The 15,856-nt window shown below is 34.2% G+C and overlaps 1 protein-coding gene across 3 annotated transcripts in view; it reads right to left on the bottom strand.

Moving 5' to 3' along the window:
• Nucleotides 1–2,564: 2,564 nt before the first annotated feature.
• Nucleotides 2,565–15,856, bottom strand: part of LOC126830666 (dentin sialophosphoprotein) — a 104,261-nt gene continuing 90,969 nt past the window's right edge. For all 3 annotated transcript variants that reach the window (XM_050561084.2, XM_050561085.2, XM_050561086.2), the window contains one exon: nt 2,565–5,089. In XM_050561084.2, the coding sequence (XP_050417041.1) occupies nt 3,390–4,835 (1,446 nt within the window). In that variant the 5' untranslated portion in view covers nt 4,836–5,089 and the 3' untranslated portion in view covers nt 2,565–3,389. The remainder of the gene's footprint in view (nt 5,090–15,856) is intronic.

The following is a 15,856-nucleotide window of genomic DNA, read 5'->3' on the forward strand; positions in this document are numbered from 1 at the left end:
TGGTATCCAGTCTTATAAGATGATGATGTTATGATAATGAGTTCTGTATACGAGCCGCCCCCGCCCCCAACCCGCAATCCCCCAACTTCCTCCCATTTGGTTCCATGTACTCTCCATAACAGGGACGTAACATTGGTCCTAACAAACGAATACACTTATGTTTCACGAGCTGTTTTAATGCAGTCTTCGTTATTGATTTCCCAAATGGGTGGGGGTGCAAAAGGTTTTAATTACTTATTAAAGTAATAAGTCACTTATTAAAAGTTATATGTTTAGAAATAGGGAGGGGTGTATGCTTCATTGGCCCTCGCATAAATACGCCAATGTTCACAATTGTAGCTTTGGCGTAGGTGTAGCTTTAATGTATAATCAAATACTGGATGATGTTATTATACATCTGTCAATATTCACCTGTAACCTTATAACATAACATCCTTGATGGGGGTCTGTTCTCACCTGTATTACACACCTTTATCTTTGATTTTTACCGACAATGCACATATACTATTATCTGTGATTGATGAGGATGGAGATGAATGACAGGTATTTGGACAGATGATAGTTTAATTTGAGGTGTGATTGAGAGTCAATGAGGTGTTAATCTGATCGTGTTTAACGTTTCTTAATGCCAGTGTACACTATTCCATTTTTTTGCCTACATCTTTGCTAATTTTTTTTAAATAACTTTGCCACAAACACTGAATTATTCGCAATTGATAGGGCAGGCTAAGAATAAAATGAGTTTTTCTTTGATTTGTTTGAGAATATTCAAGTATTGATTTAGCCTTATTAAGTCAAGTGGTTTGATAGGTATAGAGGTTGAAGGGGTCACTATGGCGCTAAAGAAACAGAAAAGTAAAGCTTTATTCGCGCAGAAGTTTTATTACCGATAATGTCATAGTGTCGTTGCTATTATTCATACACTTAGACACCGTTTTATTAGCTACCCATTGAATCAGTTACTGGTGGTGTACACAGGGCTTTAGAATTTCTGTTAAATCAATGATCGTCAATAATGTATTATGAAATCTTTTCAGGTTTAGTTCTTCATCCTCACGTCAATTTAACCAGAGTTCATTGGGTGTAATGTAAGCTTGTGTAGTTAAAGAAGAGATGCTGCTGGTTTCAGTTACACAACAATCTTCACCCGATGTTAGCTATGTTTTACATAAAACTTTGATTTTTGAACTTTTTATATCGTAATGGTTCATAGCATGTAAGGTGCACTAAGTTTCTCAAACAAACAAATTACCCACTTGATCGTTTAAAATGGCGATTCCGTCATACTGTAGCATCGATTATTTTATCAAATTAGAACTGAAAGAACTTTATTTTTCTTGGCGGAAGTTTTTCACAGGGAAAACACTTCACACAGTTATAGACCATTCATATTGCTTCTGTGTATATCCGTGTACGTAATGACCGCCCCCACCCCCATTACATTTGACACCCAATCTGCGTTGGAGACTATGCGGAACCCACAATGGTGTTGACAATAAGTTAGGAAGTTGAGATGTTTTAATGTACTGGTCTGTTTATCATAGAATATGAACAGACTATGTTTAAATGTGTTTTAATTTGCCATAAAGAAGGGTTGTACACAATGGCAATAATCCATTTGACTGTTGGCGTTGCAATCTTAGTATATTACTCTGGTCCAAGTAGCACCTACCCTGTTAGTGTTTGCACATTCAACAATCTTCTGATAGTTTTATGAACTCCTCAAATCCGAATTCATATCATTGCAGAAGAAGTAACCATATCCTCATTGTTGTAGCTAGAGATTCGCCTAACGCAGTCTTGTATTTATCCCCCCCCCCCTACCGCGACCGACCCAGGACCGGATTTACCTATAGGAATAGTATCTGGGGGCCACTGAAACTAATTTTTCGCGCAGCGTGAACGTGTATTACCTTGTTTCAAGTATACACCGAATATTTCATTATAAAACTTATTCAAAGCCACAAGGACCCCTTTACAATGAGCATAGGGTTCGGAGAATGGGGTCCCTGTATAATAAGTATAAGTGACCTTCGATTGGTGGGATATATTTGTGGGTAAGCTGATCAGTTTGGCCAAGTATCCACAAGTATATTTAGGTAAATCCAGCTCTGCCTCGACCCCTTGGAAACACACAGAATATTATACATGCTTGCCAACCATTTGACAGAGAGGGAGAGAGATAGACATGGGGTTTAAAGTCCACTTGACACAAATTAGGTAATTTCAGAAATAACACGGTTCAATTTTACATCAACAATTCGCTTGTGCGTAGTGGCCTTTAGCATGGGGTAGAAACCGGTAGACTTGGAGATAACCCACGAATGTTGGACAGGCGGATCCACTCCTTGTCACGTATACGTGGGGAATCGAAACCACGCCACTAGACCCTATGGCAGATTTTATGATCTCACGCACGCGCATTAATTTGTTCGGTCACCCGAATTGTACGTATCGTAAAGGACACCTGCTACTGAAGTGATTGTTTGAATCTGGATTTCAAAATCTTGCACTAAAAAAGCCAAAGATAGCTAATAATGAGCAATAAGAAAACTAAGTCTAGCTTTTATTTAAATAGGTTTTAATGAGTAAAGAATGAGAAGATGATTGGAGTAAATATTATTTACATAAATTACACTCAGTTTATAAATATTGCAACTTTAACTTTCTTGTGGCTGATAGACACGTTAAGTACATATCACGTGATATTCAAAATGGCGCTTCGATTTATCAATATTGTATGATTTGTAAAAGTCATAAACAGTTTGCGTTATAAAGAAATCCCAGTACAACTCTTAATGCATAGAGCCATATTGGTGGTTTTCTAAAAGAAAAATAGCACCATTTAATTAGTAGTTTAACTGTAGAGAGAAACCACAAACCATTGTTTACATATGATACATGTTAATAAAGAGATTTTATATGCAATTTTGATAACAGTGATAAATAATGAATGAATAGGCTTGTTGCGATTATTTTTTCACATAGAATAAAATAATTAAAAAAAAAAGAATACCTCAAAAATTAAAATACAACAGCATGCATGGAAGTAACAAACACACATGCACAAAAATACGAAATCAAATTCTTTGTTTACACAAATAATGAGGTATTAATGTTCAAAAACTGTAACATTTAAATGCCGGAAGTGAGTGGAGTTAATCATTGCTTTCTTAATATAGCACTACCATTATAATCATCATGTTATTAACCAATTATAACCTTCATAACTCCAAATATGGCATCACAAAGACCTTATTAGTATCTTTATAGTCCGTTTCACATAAATTATATTTGTATTTTAATTTAAATTAATCACATTTAAACAAGGAAGAAAATATCAATATATAGTGACATCACGTGTCACGTGATGTCAGATCATAATGACATCAATGGTGAAATATTTGTTTGTTATAATTCATCATTATGAGATCAGATAAAAGTCGATTGTTGTTATTATTACCAACAGACTGGTATCTCGGGCCTACGTCACCAACACGACCCGAACAGCTAGGCGCTTTACGAACAGTTTGATTTTCTGACCTCATAGGAGGAGGGGAGTAAACTTCACTACAGGAATTACGCGAATAAATATCATTCGAACTACTTTCACTCATTGTTTCGTACTTCTCACAAATTTCTTCTAAAATGTTCGTTTTAGGTTTTGACGTCGTTTTTTCACTCGCGGACAAGGTCGACGATTTTTTGTCTCTAGGTTTACTAGTCTTGTGTTTATGGGATCGAGATCGTTGCGAAGAATTTTGTAAAATTGCACTGGTTAATCGAATAACGGGCTTCTGGTCTTTTTTGTCTAACGAACAAGATTCATAATATCCACTACTATTTTCAGATTCCGACAAGTCCGCCATTGTACCTTCATCCGAATCACATTCCGGAGTTCGACGAGCTTTACCAGGATATACCGTAGCTTGGGATAGAGTCGATATAGTGGTAAGAGAATCCGAATCGGATTCTTCGTCATAGTTCGTATCTCTCCGCTGTACACTCGTAGCTGTTTTATCGTTCGCTATTTCGTTCACTCGGCATTTTAAAATAAAGTTTTGTTCGACTTGATGTAAATAGTATTCATAACTATCCTGGCTACTGTTATCCCCAGACGAACCCATGTCATATTCACAGCCAGTGTCATTACTATCCATAGACGTATTATTCCTTCGTTTTTCACATAATATATCATCCACAGAATTCGATGACGAACTACTCAACTTTGCGTCTGATGATGAATCATGATCACTGAAAATATCGTCTGAACTTTTTGACAAATCACTGAGTATGTTTTCGAGGAGTTGTCTGCTCTTAAGTTTAGATTCGGTCACATTTTCAACCGATTTAGCACTAAGGGATGATTTCTTGATACTATTTCTAGCCGGCAACGCTGGTGCGTTCGAATTATTACGATGAACAAGAGCACAAGTAATGTCCGACTTCTTGGAAGTTTTTTGTCCGATTCCCATGACCGGCACAGTTCGTATGTTTCTGGGGAATTGCTTCTGAGAAGGGGAGTTGGTAGAGTTAACCAAATCAAATGGATTAAATTCTCTATGGCAGATTCCAGAATCTACCGATACTTCCTTTACGTCTTGAAACGAAACACGTTTAGATTTGACCTTCTTGTCACCAAGGTCAAGCGGAACAACCATATACGGGCCGATAGATTGTTCTAGATCTGGAAGATCAGGGATCTCCTCGTAGATATGATAAACTTTATCATCAAAACCATAATCTCCACCATTCTTGCCGCCTTTAAAACCATACTCATCCTTCACACCATCACCCTTCTTCCCTTTCTTACGGTCCTTTAGCCATCGCAGCATCTTGAAATATTTTGTCTTCACCAATAAAGACTCATTCGTTAATTGAAAATAATATAACTGCAACAATTAGGGAACCATTGAAACCGAATTTGTAGAAATTCCACCAAAATCTTCAACAATCAGAATTATCAGCAACAGCAGACGACTGGTTTGGCCTTTATATTCAACATCAGAGATTAATGTGGTGACTGAATTTGTCTTTCTCCAGTAGTCGAGTTGCGTATCAAGGGGAAGTAACTATAGTGGTATTGAACCTGTAAAAATCAATAAGATCGATATAAATATTGATTAACGACAAGAAACAAAAGGGGTGGGGATCGTTGGCAGTTTATAATAAAAGGCTTGTTGATTGGTCTAATTAATATAGTGTTAATTATTAATCACGTGGTTATAATGATACACTATAGTACAATGGTGATTGTTTGATTTGAAACAAAGTAAAAGTAGACAAAAGAATATATATAGTTATAGATGTCTGCATAGAACAATAGAAAGTAGAAGAATAACAGGAATTATTGATAGAATAGAAACAACCTGGGCGGTCGGTAAGATAAACAACGTAAATTGAATCAACCGTTGTTCTGTTCGTCTAATGATTGTTGTATGAGTTGTGGTTATGGTTGGAAGAACTTGTCTCTGATCTTGGGCGTGTCTCTTACACGTACCATAGATGGAATCCAGTTATTCATACTTATGATTAATTTTGAGATATATTATACAAAAGTTTTTGAATTCCGTTTCTAAACAGTCATCTCTTCATAAAAAGGAGATTTTTTGTGATAATATTTGCACTGCGTTTGTAATCAAAGTCAAACAAAGAAGAATCCGAAAAACATAAAACCCAAATCTTTTAATCATTCTGTCATTTCATTGGATGCGCACTAAAATAATAACATAAAATGAACCAATGAAAATGCAGGATTTTTAATATATTTGAGAACAAAATTTATCCAACCATTTAATACACGTATGTTATGAGGTAAAAGATTAATTACAAAAATCAAGTGATATTTTATATTAGTAATTTTAGCAAAAGACAAACACAACACAAATAGCAAGCACCCTTCACCGAGAAATAAATGCGTGTTTAGTTTGGGCAAAATCTACTAACAGCTTTACGCGTGTCCTTACCATTTTGTCTGGAACCGTTCGCGTCATGGCATTTTATAGCATGTACTACAAGGCAATCATAATTGTTCACAATTGTTTTTATTACACCGACAATCAGGTTTAAAATGTTTACATCCATGTTTTTAAACAGGAATTGTTTCGAGATATATAGTCCATAAATAAATATATGCAAATTTGAATGAAACTCAAATCAATTATTTTTTGGATCTTAAAACAAAATGTATTAAGATTTTGATATTGTTTCTTCCCGGGCAAATTTACTTTCAAGATGTAATAAAATAAAATTGTGAACTTTCATTGGAATAAAGCTTCGTACCTTAATTACTCAGTGACGAAAAATCCACTATAATTAATAAACATGCCTTTTTTTAAAAAATAGAAATAGTAAATATCCACCACCAAATTAAAACGAATATAATACAAACCAAATGACTTTCTATCGTCGTTTACATGAAAAACGTATTCTCAATAGTCAATATTAAAATTTAATCAACTTAGATCTGACTTCAATATCATTTAATATAAAATAGTAATCAAACAGAAAAACTAATTAGAAACATTTAACAATGCTAATCAAATTCGAACCATGTTATCAAATACAATAAACCTTTCTAATACGACCATAATATTTTAACCATCATGAGTTACCAATAAAAGACGAATTCTAATGAACACAAAATAAAAGCCGAATTCTAATGAACACAGAACATAACTATGTAATAGACTAGCCATCATAATAATAATATATAGTATTTGACATAGTATTAAATGGTCGCTCAATACAGGTTTGACTGTACACTATTATTAACATCAAAGAGTACATAGCTACTATATTTACTAACCCGCTAATTAACAAATGATAATATCAGCTTCTGTCCATCCCCATGACGTGGACGGTCGGTTAAACAAAAGGTTAGATCTAATCAGAGGATAAAAACATTTGATAAAAATGTCACTGGTAGCCCAAAGGGAGAGAAAATTAAATTATTTATAAATACATGAACATTACAAACAAGGTTATCAACTTTGACCGGGAAAAATTGTTATAATAAAAAATACCGTGTTTTTGTTTTATTATTCATTTTTTTTTCAACAGTATTAAAACCTAATATTTTTGGTCGAAAACTTTATTACAATAAATGTTCTATTATTCCTTTTACTTTGTCATCAATATTAAAACCTGCTTTTTTTTTGGGCGAAAACTTTAATATTATAATAATTTGAAGTGGTACGTTCGTTGTCTTGTATTCGCTATATTTCGACAAGGTGTATCAACTAAATGCAATTTGATACCTGCAAATTTAAAACTTAAGTTGACACCAAAGATAAAAGAGGTCTCTTATAAAAGAAAATTAAACGGATTCACGGTCCTAAAATTTCACCGAAGAAGTAATAAATCTACACTAAATACCCCAAACAAAACAACTGTCAAATTTAATATATATGTAAATATAGCATAAAAATATAACGCATAAAGATAAAATGTCAAATGAAATTCAGAAAATAAACTTGGATGTCAAATACATGTAAATGAGAGTCTGAAAAGAGATGTTGTAATATCCTATGGGTATTTCTGAAACCGGCCAAATAGTGGAATCTTAAGCATTTCGATCCTGGAAGTGTTTTTGTGGTGGGGTGCGGCAAATGACAAAGCCATATTTTATGTACGCTGGGTAGAACGAGGCTATAATTGTTTTTGACTTAGCACCCTAGACCACCCAAATTCACCGGAAAGGGCTATATTTAAATACACGGTTTTAATACATAAAAGTTATTTTATTGTTCTGTCACGCTTATTTTTAATACACGGAATATAAAAGGGCTCCGACCTTGTGGGCTCTTTGTAAATTGGACCTTATCTTACTTTTAAAATGACACCCATGGCTCTGTAAAATCGACATAATTCGTATGCAACACTAATTCTAATATTGAATAGATTTAAATTGTCTCTTTTTATACAGAGAAAATACGAGTCTACTTGTCTGATCTATTTCATGCTATATCTATCAGAAGATTTATCTATTGTGTTTACGTACTTTTGCACCTGAAATCCAACCCGTTTGGCTGCTCAGGAACCCAATATTAACGTTCTAATATATTCTTATAAGTAAAATATGATAAGTGTTTAATAAATACTGCCTGTTTATTTGCTATGTTAAAGTAAAGTAGTGTTTTCCTCTACTCAATGGTCTATTATATCAACTAGAAAATTTTCTATTAAAGCAGTTTGTCTAGACAACTAGAATAATAATACAAATCTCCTTTTCACTGTTCTCCTCACTGTACAATACTTAGCACGTTTTGAATAAATACTTATTTCTTATAATAACATATACAGAGATGAAGTAGGGGATACTAATTCCCCAGATAGGCCCAAGAAAGTTTTGAGCGTCTTGAAAAAATTGGTTAGGAAACAGTCCCCACCAACATCCTTACAGCACAACATTTTATCTAGCACCGATAAGTCTTAATGCTGGAATGTTTAGGCGGATGTTTGTAAATTATTCATAAATTGAACCGTTTTCGTGCATCTTTAAAGCGAACATACTAAAAGAAATTTATACGGTAGATCACATGAAAACTATATTGTGATATTTCCCTTTAAAAATGACAGATTCAAATATTAACTGCATTAAGATAGGACATGATTAGAGTTCAGATTTCAACATTCCTATGTTGGGGCGATTTAAAACGTTGATAATACATGATTAAAATAAAAAGTTTGTTTTCGTATTTTGGATTGTGGTATAATATATTAGACGCGATCCAATAATAAAAAAAAAGTTTTAGCCATTAATCTTCACACAGAAAAACAAGTAGGTTATCAAATCCATTCATAATACTGGGAAAAGAACACCAATAACGTTGATATAGAAAATGTATTTTAAAAAACTTCACGGTTTAAAGCATGAAAATAGAACAAACCAACCCCACATTGAAGTATGTATTTCATGCACTTTGTCCCATGTGTAAACTGGTGCATTTAAGCACAAATATTGGGAAACACGTACACGTACACCAATGGGCGTAGATTCGGCCCTGTATGTCAAAATGTCCAACATTCCACCGGTTAAACGAAATAAATTACAATAAATAGCTAACCCGTTCACAATATCGACGACAATAACCAAAAACATACAATAAAATAATATTATTAACCTTAAAACTATACAACATTAATAAACTATAAACATATCTACATGGAAGTTCTGCTAGGAACAGGATAAAGACCACTTCAAAACTGGTTGGAATGGTAATACCGGGCTGGAGTTGAAATCGTGTGGAACAACGACTAAGTTCTTTTAGCTTGGTTTCTTCTGGACAAGTGGCGTCGTCTAGAATTCCTTTGAACTTTATAAATGAAATACTGACAACACTACAACTGTAGGGAGATCCAAGCTAACACAGAAAACTTTACAAAGAATTCCTTCGATTTCGCGAAGAATTTCTATAAAATCTGAGATATCAAGCTTCGGTTGTGTTAAATCCTTCCTTGGCTCCTTAACTTGACAAGAATATTTTGGTAGGCTGGTTTGGACAGTATTTGAATTGGATGATACTATACAAGATATCTCACACGGAATGTTTCGGGACACGACGCTTCGATATATATAAATCCTCGAAAGGCAATTTGAAATTTCTCAGATGAGTTCTGAATTTTTTCCCTAGAATGTTTTCCAATTTGAATCTTTGTTTGTGGCATAGAAAATATAACCATTTCAAGGCAAATTTGACAAATTTAGGTTGCGAATACTGTGTCTAAATTATGACTAGCGTCATCACTATGCAATCAGTAACAAATTAAATTTTTACACAGGGAACGAAAAGTTTTGTTCACATAAATATTAGATGAGAAAAACCCTGAAGGTATATTGATGGTATTGATATACACAATGACAAACTTCAAATACCCGTAGACGTTTTAAATATTCATATATTTCATTACATGTGTTTCACTCAAACGTTTCATACTCGCTTCATTTCACAAACAATTAAACCTGTTTACAGCGAGAAGTGTGGAAATCTGTCATACCATAGACGGTACAATAACATTTATATTCCTTATAAATTCATTCAGCACTGCTTAATTTGGGCATTGTACACAATCGTTTATAATCCCACTGAACTCAATTTGTGTAATCTGGATTTCACTGATATGATAATTTGAGAAATTGTTTGATCATATTATCCAGTCACTATCATTAATTATATCATAACCTTTAGTCATAATACTACCATGAATAATTCATTTGGGTGTGTCCTACGTTCTGCAAACACATCTACTAGGGAACCTTAATTTGACAGAGAAGGTGCCATAATATTTCCAAGTGTAATGAGTTTTATTTTTTTGTGTTGCTTTTATTCGAGCAAAAAATAAGGGTGTCGTAAATTCACTGGCGTCGCTGATTTTCATATAAGTACAATCATGTATATTCTTTATTCTGAATTTTCCTTTTGTAAACACTATGAAGTGAAACCAAAAACTGTAAACAGACGAGGACACGATATCATCAAAAGTGTATTGGTTTTCAACTAAAGATTACAATCATCGAAGTCATTAATTATCAGAACTCTGTTTAAAAACCAGATGCTGTAAAATTAGTGATGTCTGTTTGGTATCTGTCAGTGTGTAGGGTAATATTGATGTATGCATGCACGTGTACAAAGAGACAAGATTATGTAGCTTCGCATATATACTGGGTTATTTACCAACACATATCGCTATAATTAACTTAAAACAACGAGTATTTTGTGATTGCGCGTGCGTGCGTGTGCGCACTAAAATGACTTAAGAGTTATTAGTTTCTGGAATTATTTCTTTATTCCGTGCGCGTGCTGGAACAGGATGCGTAGCATGACACAAACCCCTGGGATCAGATGATGCGCGTCATGTGTGAATTGAAAACAATACACGGCCATGTGTTCTAGTAGGTAGGTGGTGTCTGATATTTCCGATTGAACGCACGCGTAGACATCAATATACTACCAAAACGTGTGTGTTGAAACCGGTATCCCTTGATAGACAGTTTGTATTTTTTTTATCACAGAAACCAATATATCATTATCTAGTTGATCATTTTATCACGTGCCTGGTCTCGTGCACGCAGAAACAAGAACTTAACTACTCATAAATATAGAAGAGAAAGCACGTTCATTGGTTTACCCGTGAATGTCATTTATTTCAATCATTGAATAGTTCGATCTGCTGGTGATATCCCGGACTTTGTCACGAACACGTCAATATTCAGTAGTAATACCCCTTTACTGGTCAATCGTGAGACATTAGTCCTTATGAAAACAGTTTATTCGGATTCAATATGATATACGACAGTATCAAATGCTACTTGAAAGTTTATAAAGGCATAAATTGGCATTCCAGACAATAATTGAAAAGTGTTATAGATTGAATTATACAAATCTAGAAATGAATTTGATATTCAATGTGTGCTGATCTTTGTCGGCCTTAATCTACTGTATTAACATAAGAACTGTTATTCAGTAGATATAACTGTACTGTATACCGGATGAAATATCAGCTTAGAACTCTTTAATACAATACACACCACCATGTACAATTGTTGGTTCTGATCTCTTCTAATGATTACAACAATCGTACCATCAATCACCGGATAAACACTATTGTCTCTCTCATCTGATCTTATCAATTCACACAGACTAGAAATCTCAAGGGGAAACAGAATTAAAAAGATTTTTTTAGATAAACCTATGTCCACGTATTCACAGAATGAAACCAAATTAATGTTTATTCTGATTTATATATAACTCTTTCTGATTGTTTTCCTTTAGTACTGATACAGGGATGTTAATACCGTATTTGACATCTGATGAAGATTGAAATTATCGATGTTTTATCACGAACACAATAAGGTAACAGAAAGGAAGATATTTAACCAATGTGTCAGCATATATTGTATATATCCAAAGGATTTAGCGACGATATCAAAATCACCGACAGCTATGTTATTCCTCTATTTCAGGTTTGCAAGGTTCGAATCCATCACAAACATGTATCTCCAAAGGAAATTGCGTAACACTAACAATCCATAGTGTTGTCTTTTCCCACTGATTTTAAACGTAATATGGCGCCAAATATTTTCACATTAGAATATTTAATAAAAGGTGTTATATTAATATTCCCACGGATAAAACTCCGTTAACATAAAAATCCATTGAATTATTATCATAACCTCAAATACATCTGCGTTCTTGTTCAATAAATATGTCCAAATTCTGAAAGTTGCTTTTTGTGTCCTGTCGTTTTATGCACACAGTGTTGACAGTTCGCATGTTATTTCAAATCACCAATACTTGGCGTTTCTTTTGAATACAGATTAGAGCAAAAAGAACGTGTGAGAGTTAATCCGAGATCTTTTGATATTCAGCCATGGATGACACAGCTATGTAAGACTTTCATATTATGATACCGTGATTTAACAGCTGTCGTATTTTGGCAATTCTTACTAAATTGTTCATACAATTTTTTAAAATTCTTACTAAATTTTTAACACAATTTTTGTAATTCTCATTTACAAAGCAGAGTAACGCTAAAATTTTCACATGATTTGCTGATTGTTTGGTCTATGGGTTTTTAACCAGAAAATACAACAGATAACATGATCTCATCGGCGGCAGTTGTTAAAATTATATTACTTGGAATAACTAACTGATATATAACTGATTACAATCCCGCGTGTTCACAGAATCTTCCTCACAGGCTTTTTAAATAGAATTCCGATGAGCTACACCAAGTGATTGGCTTCATCAGGAAATAGAGTTGTTATATATTCTAATTCCGCATGAGCTGTGCCAAATACACAATAGGTTGTACAAGTTAAAAAAAATTCAGATCCCAGACCTTCACACCGACAGTTTACTGCTACCAATGCGATGAACTTGAAGCAACTGGCGAGAACTATCTCTCTTAATCCTTCCCTAAACAAACCGACTCTTAATCCTCTACAACTAGATTAACTAAACTCGATATAGTTCGGAACTTTGGGTATATTTCACTGACCACTGGAATGCAGAGAGCCGAGTGAGTAAACCCCTGTTCCTCCGATAGAATTACTGGGAAAACATCCAAGTACTGGAGTTGCAGTCTGTTAACATCGTCGTAAAAACAAAAGACGATGGTGGGTCATGATTGAAATGGGAACCTTACTTTACATACCAACCGTTTGTTTGCGACCAGATGTAAATGAAATATTAACACGCAACGTTGAATCTGGGATGACCTTGATAAACAAGACTAGATTAAAAATATTTTATAGTCACAGGTGACCAGTGTAGAGTTATTATAGCAATGTTTATAAAGGGTTTATGTTTAAGTCAGGTTAAAGATGGGGACTGTAGTTATGTTTAAAGATGAATCTAGTTGGTATGACAACGACTACTGACGTCTGATTCTGCACCAACAAAATAAACAACAGATTTTAAGCTTTAAACAAAATGGGCATTGAAGAAAACAGACTGTTACAGAGAGAGAGAGAGAGAGAGAGAGAGAGAGAGGGTTGCGTCAACTCGACACAAGGTAGGTCATTTCGCGACTAACACATGGTTCAATTTTATTTCAATAATTCGCTTGCGCGTAGGGGTCATTAGCCGTGGGAGGAAACCGGAGGACCCGGCGAAAACCCACGAGGTTGGACAGGCAACACTACACCTTGTCACGTACAACCGGGGAATCGAAACCACGCCAGCTGACTCAATGACAGACCGTATGATACAGCGCGCATGTGCTAACCATCCCCCCCCCCGACTGTTACAAACTGATGGCGCAAACACAGTATCAACAGATAAACGAACCTTACTAAACTGCGTACCCTATTATAATTTTTGCACCAAACTAGTGACCTAACACACATATAAATGTCTGACATTGTAATCAAAATATTTACATCGAAAGACAAAATCTTACATTTATAAATCTTCGTTTTATTGTGTAACCAAAAAAACTGATAAGAACTAGCAAAATATTTCATAAATAGAAATTTAATTTTTTCAAACCACCTCTAGTGAAAGCCTGATCAACAGAGCAAGAGATAATCTATCGGGGATTATAAATTACATGTATAGCGGAAGAATGTCAGCCAAAGTCTCCCTGATCAAATAGTATCAGTGTTCAAATATTCTCTACGGCGATATTAATCCAGTACCAGTCACTGAAACCTGGTCGATTCCCGAAAAATCAAATAAGGTTCACCGTCATCCCAACAAGTTAAACCGACTGAACAAATACAGATATCAAATTCTACATGATTTATAGAGAGTAAATCTTTACATCAAATAAAATTTAACATTCACAAGATAAAAGGCTTGACAACGACGATCGAAGATCTGAGATCGTTGAAATTATTCTCGAGTAAATATTAAAAAATGAATCGATGGAATTTCACAAAGTATAGACGTTATAAAAGTAACGCCATAATTTTACTTTAGATGGGCTGTGTTCCCTCCCTTTGCTTGCTACAGAAATAACACATTTGACACTTTTTAACTTATACATGTATTGTAATTCCAAGACCATATTATTTACTTTTCAGCATTCCTGTATTATTATTTATTTGTGTTTCATGCATGTGGTTCATTAAGAAAATGTTTGAATTTCTTTTGTGGATAAAATTCAAGCCAAACTTTTACCCACAGAGACTTGTCACACGACACCACTTTCCGGCTAATCAGTATCTAAGAAATTATAATTTTGAGCTGCACGCCTTAGAGATTATGTATGTCATGTAAAATTACAAAACATTTGAAACAATACCAGGTCACTATGCAGCTAAACAGGAACTTTATGTTGTACGTGTGTATATTTTTTTCTTCTAATTTTAAAAATTAAACAGTAATTTTACACCTACCTTAGCGATAAATACATAATAGAATATATTGTGTTTAGACCCTTTCTGGCTAAAATCAACATTTTTTATCAATTTGAAAAGAGACCCTTCACAACCAGATAAGACACGAACTAAAAACTAATTATGTCAACGATGTAAATATTAGAACTACACGTAGTTATTCAATTCTTAACCAACGAGTAAAATAAACACGATAAAAACCTTTCATATTTGTCGAACGTCAACAAGGCGCGAATGATCCAATACGGCAGACGACTGAAAACTAACAGTGGCGTGTATATAATAAGTTTTATATCTATATCAATTATCTAACTGCATACACGACACTTTCTGGTGTTTGAATTAAAATGGCTATGCGCATCGCTAGCACGTTCACGTTTATGACCTGGGTAAATATTACTCGTTGTAACCTACTAACCCCCTGAGTTATGCATATACAATAAAATCTATGTAGATATTTAACATATAAATCTATAGGCTTATACACAGATTAAAAAGTGTGACACTATTTGTAAACTCAAAATATGTACAGTAGTAACAAAAGGGTACATCAAAAATAAAAAGTTATGTCAACTTCCCAAATAAATTATAAATGAAATCAGATGTGTTAGAAAGAATAAGCATATCCTGCCTTTTGTATGACACAACATATGCCTAACTAGGGCGACAGTTAGGACAGAGGCCACTGGATGTTTTTTTTTAATAAATGGATAGCCAATAACAGTAGACTTTTGTCATATATACAGATGTTTTGGAATCAGTACTATGCATTCTTTGTGAATATGTAAATACCTGTTCTGTGTTTTGCTTCCATTCGTTTCGCGTGTGTTTAAAGAATCAAATTAGTGTTACACCCTGCAGTAAGTGAAGGTGTATACAAACCAAATTATAAGCTATGGTGTTCTTCAAGTTTCGGTGCTAGGTCCTGTGGTTTTTAGCAAACGTATCTGATTTTTTGAAAAACAATATGTATATATGTATTCCGGAAACTCCCGATCGCCATCTGTTTGT

Source organism: Patella vulgata, chromosome 8 (assembly GCF_932274485.2).
Source record: "Patella vulgata chromosome 8, xgPatVulg1.2, whole genome shotgun sequence".
Lineage (NCBI taxonomy): Eukaryota > Metazoa > Mollusca > Gastropoda > Patellidae > Patella > Patella vulgata.